At 34.5% G+C, this 12,435-nt stretch overlaps 1 protein-coding gene across 1 annotated transcript; it reads right to left on the reverse strand.

Annotated features, from left to right (window-relative positions):
• Positions 1 to 6,709: 6,709 nt before the first annotated feature.
• LOC104906666 (zinc finger CCCH domain-containing protein 23) lies at positions 6,710 to 7,540 on the reverse strand. Its single transcript, XM_010695451.2, has one exon. It carries the CDS (start codon positions 7,538 to 7,540, stop codon positions 6,710 to 6,712), a length of 831 nt encoding a protein of 276 aa, XP_010693753.2.
• Between the last annotated feature and the right edge of the window lie 4,895 nt (positions 7,541 to 12,435).

Raw genomic sequence — 12,435 nt, forward strand, 5'->3', positions numbered from 1 at the left:
TGATGAAAGTTATGTATAGGCAAATATATAAATAGTAATTTTTTTCTTAAATTAATTATCATAAGAGATAATTAATAATCATTATTTTTAAAGGACGAATTATAATAATTATTATTCCATAAAAAAATTTGAGGGTAGTATTTACGTTAGTGGTAATATTTATGTTATTCATGGTCAATGTTTTTGTCTAATAAGGTCAAATAAGTTTCAATCAGGTTCAATAAGGTCTAATAAGTTTCAATCAGGTCCAATAAGGTCTAATAAGTTTCAATCAGGGTCAATAAGTTCCAATAAGATCAATAAGGTCAATCAGGTTCAATCAGGTCCAATAAGTTCCAATCAGGTTCAATTAGGTCCAATAAGTTGAATCAGGTGCAATCAGGTCCAATCAGGTTTAATAAGTTCCAATAAGTTCAGTTCAGGTTCAATAAGTTCAGTTCAGATAAGTTCCAATAAGTTCAGGTCCAATAAGTTGAATAGAACGCACCCTTTGACTCTCGTTTGTGATTTATACGTGAATAAATACATAGTCATGTGGGATCTTGTTATTTTTTTTTTCCGTTTGTTGACCTTTTTATCTGATAGCAGGCTCAGGAATTCTTTAAATTGGTTATGCTACTTTGATTTCATTTTATTCCTTTCCATCTCTAATTATATCATTATCTTTCTCGAGTAGTAATTTAGTCTATATCCTTCCTATACTTCGATGTACAAATGCATACTAGTCTCAAATTTTGATACATAAATGTTTGTTTGCTTAAACTATTATTATGCAGAAAAGTAGAATTTTACACTGTTTGATAGGGCAGAATGGGATGGAAAAGAGAGAATGGAAAGAAATAAGAGACCTCTCTATATTTGGTAAAAGAAATTACAAAGGAAGTTAATTGAGAAGGGGAGGAAATGGAAGGAAAGAAAACCTAATAATAAATATCTCTCTTTCCATTTCTTTCCAAAATTGGAAGAATTTGGAAAGAAAAAGGAGTTAGTCTTGCGTGGTTCACAATAATATTTTTGTAGATTAAAACAACGTACAAAAGATAATTAATAAGGGTAGGTTAGTAATTTCCTTGTGAATAAAGGGTTAGCTGGATTTTTAGTTGTATTAGGTTAATATGTGCAATTAGCTAAAGTTGATAGTTACTTGGTATAATTTTTTTTGGCCATGCCATCAAATAAAAAAGTGTAAAATAGGAGATCACTATGTAGAATTTTCCAAAATTAAATTACATCAATAATTTCTAAATTACAATTGTACTTAACAAAACACAAAAGTATCAAATTGAGGTAAGAAATAGCATAACTAGAACAACATCTAATGCATAACCAATATTGCTACTTTATTACAAACTCAAAGGCAATCTATCATAGACTTCATAGCAAAATCCACACAAATTCTCGTTTCAGCAAGAGATCTCAAAATAGGGGACCAATCATGAAGCGATCGTAGAAATTAAACTGCAAGCCCTTGTAACCCTAAAGTGCAATATATCATCATCAAAGATATGGCAATATTATTTGCAGATTGGTCTTCATTGGACTTTTTCCTATTCTTCTTCTTTAATTTTCAACAGTCGACTTTGACATGAACCTTTACGTGACAATAGTTACAAATTTTAATTACTTTTGCTAAAATTCTTTACACTATGAGCAACTAAATCATTAGTTTGAGAATGATTATAAGATTTATTAACCAACTTATTGTCAATTAAATCTATCTAAGTTAAGGCACCCTTAACATCCTCCAAACTCAAATCATCTCTACCGTACAATAAAGTATTTTGAAAGTGCTTATACGAAGGCGGTAAAGTATACAACAACCTAATAGCCATATCCTCATTATCGATCTCAACATCGATGTTTTGCAAATCCATGATAATAGAGAAGAATTCATCTAGATGAGACTCAAGCAGTTTACATTCTTCTAGACTAAGATCAGGATGTCTAGATTTGAGTAGTAGATGGTGGTTTGTCGATCACGCTCTTTATTGTCATATAAAGTAACTCCATCTTCAACTACAAACCCGCAACAATTGTCACCTTGGCAACCTCTCTCAAAAATTTCATTAGACAAACATAATTGAATTGCCGAAAGAGCATCCAAATCAATCACCTCCAACTTATCACATGTCAGACCCGAATGCTTTTTGGATACACCTTCAGGAGCCTTGTGACAACCACTTTGAACTAAGATGGCTTTCATCTTCAATTGCCATCAGCCAAGATTTACTTGCCTATCGAATTTCTCAAAGTCGAATTTCATTGACATAATTTTATCAAATTAAACTCGTCTATAAACACCTAAGACCTTAAAACTTTGCTCTTGATATACCAGTTTGTTAAGAAAAGGGTGGTGTAACGTTTGATTAATGCGGAAAAATGTCAACAAAATAATAAGAACGAGAAAAACGATAAAGAAAATAAACAAGAAGAACAAGAGAATTTAAGTGGCTCGGTCAAATTATACCTACGACCACAGGTGGGGAACTCGAGAGCTTCTTATATACAAGGAGCCCTAAAATTCTTAATGGCTTAAAGATGTGTGTGTGTCAAACAATGATCACCAAGAGGGTCCTTTTATAACATAAGGAAACCCTAATAAACCCTTCAATAATCTACTAGTATACGTCTAATGACGGATCAATAAACTTAGGGTAAAAATTAGAATAACCCGTGAAAAAACGCGCCGCCGGGGCCAAATCGCTTGTCTGGCGTTGCTGCCCGGTCGGATGCGAGAGGAATTTCAGTTTTGACAGTTTTTTCGTAAAAATAGTCATATATAACTTTCTCGTTTCTCAGCGAAATTGGGCATATGGCCTATCTTTGGAAAGCTCTTGGAACAAGATATCACCTCCAATTTAAATTACATCAAAACCATTTATATATTAAGAGATATGTGCATTCAAAGCAAGCCTTATGCCATTTTCACAAGATTTCAAGTCACAAATAACAAACATCTATTCTTATACAGTTTTGGTGGTGCATGCATGCAATTTTGTTGCTGCGGAAGCTGAAGGATGCATATGGCGCTGGCCGCTGCATAAAACATTTGAGTTAGAGGTGATTATGTTGAAGATGATTCAAGAAGATTGATCGAGTACACTTCTAATATTGATATTTTTAGACCAAATTACATTTTAATATATATGAATAAAAATAATTCGATTTTTCTAAAAACGCAGTTTAATAGGAGTAGGAGAACATGAAGATATAGCTCAAGGCTCCCATTTTCTACTTTACAGTTTACACAAAACTGTTTATACAGTAATAAAACTATTTTTGTAGGGGAAGTTGAAGCAAAATAATTGTTTAAACGGCACAAAACGACTTTTAAGTTAAGAAAACTACGGGAACGATTATAACAAAATTGTCATAACTATGACAGACGGTTATGTCTTGAACACGATATTTGCTTTGTAGACCACCGGCATTTTGTTAGTCCGTTTGGATGCATTAATGGTACTAACTGAAATATGAATGTGAACAAAAGTTATAAATGGGATGATTTGCCTTCAAGGTGACATCATAAGTGTTCAATTTTGCAATGAGTTACTGAAAGTAGAGCCATTTGTATATCGGCTTAGTGCATGATAGTTTTATGTTTAAACTATATCTTGATTAAGATGTTATTATTTCCTTATTGATGTATGTTAAAGGAATATTGAATAATTAATATCAACCAATAAAATTGAGTGATACATGTAATGGTACAAATAAGAATATAATAGTTCTTTCCTATTCAAAGTTATGATTCTGGACCATGATAACTTGACATTATAATACTCCCTCCGTCCCAAAATATAGTTCCCATTTCATTTTGCACAGTCTTCAAAACGTACCTTTGACCTACGATATCTTCTATTTTTTATTAGTAAAAAATTTAAAAAGTTGAAATTACGAATTTATACATTGAGATGAATCTAACAAGACCGCTCATGAATATGTTTTTTTTGTATACATTAGTAAGAATATTTGGTCAAAGTTTTTAAAACTTGACTCTCAAAATAGAAATGGGAACTATATTTTGGGACGGAGGGAGTATGACTTTTAAGTTCTCGTTTTTTGATTTTTTTTCTGGGAGTAGTCCAACCCTTTCACTCTTTGTTGGACATGTAAAGCAAATTTCATGTCTTGACTCAAATTTATTTTAACAGTACAAGTTTGTTGGATAATGATGAATGAGCAAGGAAACTTGTAGAGGTTGAAGGTCATAATGGTTATATTTGGCCATCATCATGTGGAAGGAACTAATTATAATGAAACATTTGTCCTGTAGCAAAAATAACTACAGTCCGTTACTTTCCTAGCCATTGCAGCGGTGAAAAATGGGATATTCATTAGATGGATGTTCATAATGCATTTTTACATAGTGACTCGGAGGGGAAGTGTATATGAAAATTCCCCCTGGCTTAATTTCAAGGAGGGAACACTAATATGGTGTGCAGGATGAAGAAATTATTAATGATATGGTTTGAAGCAGGCGCCTCGATGTTGGTTTGTCAAATCAGCCACTGCTCTGAAATACTATGGCTTTAACTTTTAAGCTAGCAGTCTTATTATGACTATTCCTTGTTTACTTTGACCAGGGAAAAAGTTCAGCTAAATGTTCTCATCTATGTGGATGATATGATTATTGCAGGGAACGATCAACAAGCTAGACTGAACTTCAAAGCTTACCTTGGAAAGTGTTTTAAAATGAAGGATTTAGGTGCGTTGAAATATTTCCTAGGTCTTGAAATTGTCGGGGGAGCATGGAATATTTATGAGTCAACGAAAATATGCCTTCGATATCATATTTGAGGTCGGCTTATTGGATGCCAAGTCAGCAGATTTTCCTATGCAGCAACACCATCTGCTCACTTTGGCTGATGGTCCTTTGTTTGATGATGCAAGATTGATGGGCAGGTTAATTTACCTTGCTGTTACTAGACCTGATCTGGCATATTCTGTTCATGTTTTCTCACAGTATATGCATGCTCCTAAAGTTGTTCATTGGGAGGTCGCTCTGAGAGTGGTTAGATATTTGAAGAAAAATCCAGGACAGGAAATATCATTTCGTTCTGATAGTGATCTTGTCTTGAAGGGTGGTGTGATTCTGATTGGGCTAGTTGTCCTATTACCCAGAGATTTTCCTGAGTGGGTGGTTTGTATTGTTGGGATATTCTCTTGTTTCTTGGAAGACGAAAAAGCAACCTACAATGTATCGATCGTTTGCAGAGGTAGAATATCGTTTTATGTCTGCAGACTGAACTTCAAAGCTTACCTTGGAAAGTGTTTTAAAATGAAGGATTTAGGTGCGTTGAAATATTTCCTAGGTCTTGAAATTGTCGGGGGAGCATGGAATATTTAGGAGTCAACAAAAATATGCCTTCGATATCATATTTGAGGCTAGCTTATTGGATGCCAAGCCAGCAGATTTTTTTATGCAGCAATACCATCTGCTCGCTTTGGCTGATGGTCCTTTATTTGATGATGCAAGATTGATGGGCAGGTTGATTTACCTTGCTGTTACTAGACCTGATCTGGCGTATTCTGTTCATGTTTTCTCACAGTATATGCACGCTCCTAAAGTTGTTCATTGGGAGGTCGCTCTGAGAGTGGTTAGATATTTGAAGAAAAATCCAGGACATGGAATATCATTTCGTTCTGATAATGATCTCTGTCTTGAAGGGTGGTAAAATTCTGATTGGGCTAGTTGTCCTATTACCTAGAGATCCCTGAGTGGGTGGTTTGTATTGTTGGGATATTCTCTTGTTTCTTGGAAGACGAAGAAGCAACTTACAATGTCTCGATCATTTGCAGAGGTAGAATATCGTTCTATGTCTGCTATAGTTTGTGAATTAAAGTGGTTAAAGCCGCTACTAGGTGATCTTGGAGTTCAGTATCCTGTAAGGATGAGATTATATTGCGATAGTCAATCTGCTGCTTTATATATTGCCAAGAATCCGGTGTTTCATGAACATACTAAACATATTGAGGCTGACTGTCATTTTGTTCGTGATGTTGTGACTGAAGGATTAGTGAGTCCGTCATATATATGTTCCTACTAAGTTTCAGTTGGCAGACATTTTTAATTATTAAAGCACTTGGTAGTACTCAATTTGAATTTTTATTGTCCAAGTTGGGCGTTCGCAATTTGCACACTCCAACTTGAGGGAGGGTGGTAGGACTCTTATTCCTATTACATTATAGATAGATTTTATTATGCATAGTTTGCATAGCATCAGGACTCCGTTCTCTACATTGTATAAATACTTTTGATGATGAATGAGAATACAATACAACTTGACCAAATCTTAACACTAGTGCATATAAACGAAATTCTACAAACATATCATTACAAATTAATAGTGAATTTACACATAATTATGTACATGTAAACATGGATTAATTACTTCTTAAATTTTCACTCTTCACGAGGGCCACGACCTATGAAAGGATCGTTACATGCACGTAAAAACAGCATCTTTGTTTCCTCTGCCAGCTATGTTTTTACCTGCCATTTAACACTAAAGAACAGCTACATTTTACTACCATAGCAACAAAACTAAAAACAAAAAGTTATTACTTTGTTGGGGAAATGAAAACTTATAAGTAGGGATATGCCGGATATCGAACCGAGCGTTACAAAAACCACAGTGTTAAACTTCAAACATTATTATACGTTAAGATTGTAATCTTGTATTTACTCTCACCTTGATTAGATTACTCAACCAGCTAGCAAATCTGTAACCCAATCAAAATTAGGCACATCCGACTTCACATTTGTTGCATTATTAACGTTATTACTTTGATTGTTGTAGTAGTATTCACTAATCCTCATCATCCTTAGACTCTCCAAAAAATCCAACTTCAATTCTTGAGTAGGTCTAACCATTTCTACCACACTACTTGTAGTACTACTACTACCAAGTTCCCATAATGCGGATGTGGGCGTGTTGGACGTCTTAGGACGTCCAATCACGCCCAACTCTCGCCCACGATTAGTACTGCTACTCGCAATACTAGTGCGAGTAGCACTAGTACTGGTGGACGACAGTGTGTTACTTGTCTCAGCCTCAGTTTTAGCACGGAGTGCGAGTCGAAACCAGTTGGGGATATAGGCCATAGGCTCCACTCGGAGCTCTTGGGGTGAGTGAGCAAAGAAGCAGACTGAACGTGTGCAGCAGTCACCTGCATTGCATACTCGTGTTCGATACTTAGTTGGGTGGAGCCAGTACTCAAATACGCCGTGGGAGAACTCACAAAGCTCACCCCTCGGACACTTTCCACTTGATGATGCCTTATAGTCTGGGCAGGAGACAGCTGCATAAGGCACTTTGCGTGGGTCTCTCCTTCGAGCTCGCTCTCCTTGGTGCGCATAGGGGCAAATTGTCCAGTCATGTGCACGGTTTAGAGGACATTTCTTGATCTTGAAGCTGTACATTCGGAACTCATTCGACTCGAAATCATCGGTTTCGAAGTCCGCATCGTTAAATGGGTTTGGGTAGCGAATTCGTTCATGGTAGGCGTTGGTGTACTGCCTTAAAATATTCTCCATGTCTACCCTAAACATGTTATTGTTCCTTTTGATCAAAAAAGTATAGGTAAAATGTTTCTATTTTTTTGTTTATATAGGTGAAATGTTAGATGATTAATGAGAGATTTAATTTCTCTCTATCTTATTCTAATTTTAGAAGAAAATCACAAGAATTAAGTGAAGTGAGGTATGAGATGAGAAAAAAAAAAGAAGATCAAGAAGATAGAAGGAAATTGAATGCTTACAAATGTAGCAGAAAATGAAAGTGATGAAATAAGTAAATTCAATGGAAGGTGTATGTTGTGAAGTGAGGTAGTAGGGTGAAAGGAAAGAGTATATATAGACAAGGATTAATGTTAGTAGGATGATATATGCATCATCATCCTCCTGAAATATGTATATATGTTATGAAATTACAAGTAAATATAGAGAAAAAGTTAACTATATGAGGAGTGACTAATGGCTTTTGCTTCTGGAATTGTGGAATTTTACTTGATCTCTAATTTACTTCCTTGTTTCTAGGATTGTGTACTTTCTTTTTTTCTATCTTTTTCAAAGATGTGCTAAGATAATTAACCATTTATGTGCTTAATTAACCTTTGCTAGTTTCTACAAAATGCATCATGCAAGTTAATAGTAATATATATATATTTGTGATGAATGGTTATGTGTTCGTTTATAGTATACTTTCAAATTGTGAAATAAAATGTAGTATATTTATAATAGAAGACATGATCAAACACTATATATTTACCATTTTTTTTATCATTGCGCAGCAAGGTGGGTTAATTGGTGGACCGAATAATATATTGTCTTTAGAACACAAAATTAATCAATTAAAAGCTTCATTTGACTAGTCAAATATATTGTACATATTTTTCAGCGCAATATTAGCAATAAAGTTTGAGATGTAAAGTTCCTAGCTTAATGTTGCTAATGTGGTATATTACTCTAGATTTTTGTATTTATGAGAAAAAAGTATAATACGTCTTGCAAATTTCCGCGGAACTTGGAGTATCTATTTTCAGGTTTAAATTCGATTATCCGATTGGAAACTTGGAGTATCCATTACCTTAGGTGACTATGACCTACCTTAGTACCTTCTATGTAGATGTTAGATTCTGATGATGCTATAAAAATAAAGTATGTATTTTCAAATCTTTTTGATCGATTCAAATTTAATTAATTTGTCGCATTAGGGTTTAGGCTAACGTACGTTGCAGTTATTAGATAAGATATTTTGGAATATGTCATTAGATATTGAATGACGTACATTGGTCAATGCGTGAACCTTCAAAAATACGGCTTTTATTTAGAGAAACCATAATTTCTCATGTAATTAATCTTGTTTCTCGACCAATAGCAAACACAAATATGTGAAACAAAATATAAAAATTGAAGACTCCATTATACATAATATTGATGTTTATATACTGTGCATAGCTACAATATTTGATGCATCAGCTTAGCTCTGAGTACAATTTGATTACCACCAGGCACCAGCTCAACTTTTTATGGTGAGCTTAACTTATAAATTTAAGTAGAATCAAGTGTTTAAACTCCAATGTATGTTCGTATATGTATACCAAAAACACATGTGACATGACACTTTATCGTGCATTACATTTGACAATAAATGAAACAGAATTATTTACGAATTGTATATATATGTAATTACATTTGACCTTTCACCCAAAAAAAAATTACATTTGACAACAAATAAAACACGTCACGCTTTAAATACTTCTATAGTATGTATCAAATAATTAAAGGAAGTTTAAAAAAGAGAATCATATGGGATCTGTTAATTAATTGAGTTTGTAGCCTTCTAGCTAGTGACAACTTTATATGTTTGGGAACATAAGTTAAAATAGAGCTGAAACTGATAAGGTAACTGAAACGAGCTTAAATGATAAGGTAGCTGAAAATTTCAGCACCTTAAATTGAGATGCTATATTTGATAGCAACTCAATTTCAGTCAATTTTTGATAATTTAAGCTATTATTCCAAACACGACTTTTTATTTAGGTGACTTAAACTTTTAGCACCTACTCATTTAAGATGACTTAAATATGTTGTCAAACATAGTCGAAATACTTAAAATATATGTGCCTAATAGGCTAATGGTCAATTTATGACCTTTATTCTAGGATTCTAGTCTATTTTAAGTTCTCCTTCACCCTTTATGTTGCGGATTTTCTATAGGTAAGTTACCTAATTATAAAAAAGTAATAGAAAAGCAAAAAGGAAAAGTCACTAGAAAGACAGAAATCTACCATTTTAAAAAGATAAATTTATTAGTGGAGGATATGTTTCTTAAGCTACTATGCTATAGCCAATGCATGTACGTATAAGGTTGAACACGTATTTCAGAAGCCAAATAAATATTAATCAACACGTGTTCAAGGTGGTTAATGAGACATCCAAGATTGCTGACTCTAATCTTATTACCAGTCTACCAGAATATATTAAATAATCCGTTCAAAAAAAAAAAGAATATATTAAATAAGTATCTTTCATGAAACCATCTATTTTTTTTAGATGAACAACACTACATCTATCCGGTGAATATTTAACCCATTAAAAATAAAAAATTTAAAAACTATTAAAAATAATAAGTTAAATTTTATTATTTATTTATTTTTATTTATAGTAATTTTTAATCCACAAAATAAATAAAGTTTTTCCCTCCCATACTCACACCCTATATTTTTCTAATGGGCCTTATATGTTAGTTATTAATAAGTTAGATAACCACAAAAATAGTTGAAAGCTTTCACGACCGGTCCTTCACTCCTTTACCACGTTACTGATTGATGTGGAAAATTATAACCATTGCTTCAACCCTTCATAATATTATACTCCCTCCATCCTCTATTAGTTTACCCATATTTCTTTTAAAGATGTCCTTTATTAGTTTACCCCTTTCTTTTTTTGTTGTTTTTGGAATGGAACTACAAACTTTTCATCACACATACATTCAATTTTAATATAAAGTAATAATTTCTCTTTTTTTCTATGACCCACAACATTATTTCTTCTAAAACTCTGTGTAAAACAAAGGGGTAAACTAATAAAGGACGGATGGAGTATTTGGCTACCTACGTTCACGATGTTAACGCTGCTTCTTACAAAAAGTATCTCATATAGTCATATTATAAGAGGATTTAGTTAAGTCTTTGTCTGGAGATCAAAAGAAAACATAGATATTAAAATTTTTGATTTTTTCATCATATATACTTGATAAATTTTTTTTTGCACCATATATCCTTTCAACTTTTCAAATTCATCATAAACCCCTCACTTTTCAAAAAAATACATCAACTTACCCTTTTGACTAACGGTGTTAGACTTTCGTGAGTCATTAGACCCTAATCCTCTCCTAATCTTAATTAACTACCTTAAACCCTAAATAAACCCTAAAAATCTAACTAATCCTAAAGGCCCACCAGCCCACCACCACCAACATCCCCAGCCCACCACCCCCACCCCCCAGCCGCAACCTCGCCAGCCCACCACCCCCACCACTACAACCTCGCCAGCCCCTACCCCCACCCTACCCCACCAGATTTTCACACCTGTGACCCCTACCCCACCGAATTTTCGCACCCTACCACCACTGATTTTCGCACCCCACCCCACCAGATTCTCTCTTCTATTTCGCCTGAAAAACACACCTCTATTTTTTGAAACTCTCCTCTGTTTCTCTCGCCGGTCTCTGTTTTCGAAGGTGAAGGGGGATAGGGGAGGGGGATCATCGGTCTCTGTTTTTCTCCTTCGACTTGCTGCGGTGTGGGGGAGGGTTCAGGGCGTGGTGGCGTATCTCGTTGGTGTGGTGGCGTTGGGTTCAGGGTGTGGTGGTTGTGCGGGAGCGGAGAGGGGGTGGGGTTGTTGGGAAAAGAGGAAGGGGTGGGGTTGCGGGGAAAGGGAAGGGGGTTGCGGCTGGGGTGGGGGAAGGGGTGGGTGGGGGAGGGTTGGTGGGTGGGTGGTTAGGATAGGTTTAGGGTTAATCAGGATTTGAGGGAACATTAGGGTATGGTTTAAGATTAATTAGGTTAGATGGAAGTTAGGGTTTAGGTTAGTTAACTTGAGTTCGAAGGGGATTAGGGGTTAATAATTAATGGACATTAACGTCGTTAGTCATTGAGGGTAAGTGGGTGTATTTTTTGTAAGGTGAAGGGTATATGGTGAATTTGGAAACTTGAAAGGGTATATGGTGCAAAAAAAATTTGTCAATGGTATGTGGTGAAAAAAACGTAAAATTTTCTAGGAAGGGAAAAGGGTTTTTTTTTATCAACAAAAACATGAGAATATCAACTTTTGAATAGGTTTTACTTTCAACAAATCGAGAAACTTACCTACTTTAGGTAAGTGAAAAATCCCATAATCAACTAACTAAGATTTATACATTTCCTATAAATTACTAGTTATAAAATTCAACTTTCTAGAAAATAACTATTAATTGGTTGATTCAAGAGAAAGAGGATAAAATAAGGGTAAACAAAGGAAAGGAATTAAAACCCCTCAAATTTATGTTTTGTTGGTAACCAGGATCTCCATCAACAATCAACAGTCAACAGTATCTTCCGACCATGGTTAGGGGTGGCTTGGGCGGGGACATCAAGCGGCTAGTAAGTTTTCCAATGGCGAGTTGTGATATGGTGATGCCTGCGTAGAAGGAGATTGATCGAATGACCTTAATGGTTACCAATCCTCTTATTATTGAATTTTTATTGGTTGAGAATACATTAAAACATTATTTTTATATCACTTCTCCCCTCATTTATTACATACATATCAATATTTTATTTTAATGTGTTTAAAAGAATTGACAACAATAAAGGTTATCCCTTATTCAAGCATTTTCCAGCAGAATGAGATATACAATTGATTAATAATAGTGGCCAAGTGTAAGA

Source organism: Beta vulgaris, chromosome 3 (genome assembly GCF_026745355.1).
Source record: "Beta vulgaris subsp. vulgaris cultivar EL10 chromosome 3, EL10.2, whole genome shotgun sequence".
In the NCBI taxonomy this organism is placed as follows: Eukaryota; Viridiplantae; Streptophyta; class Magnoliopsida; order Caryophyllales; family Amaranthaceae; genus Beta; species Beta vulgaris.

Excerpts from the sequence above, each read along its gene's own strand:
- LOC104906666 (XM_010695451.2), bottom strand. The coding sequence starts at position 7,540 with ATGGAGAATATTTTAAGGCAGTACACCAACGCCTACCATGAACGAATT.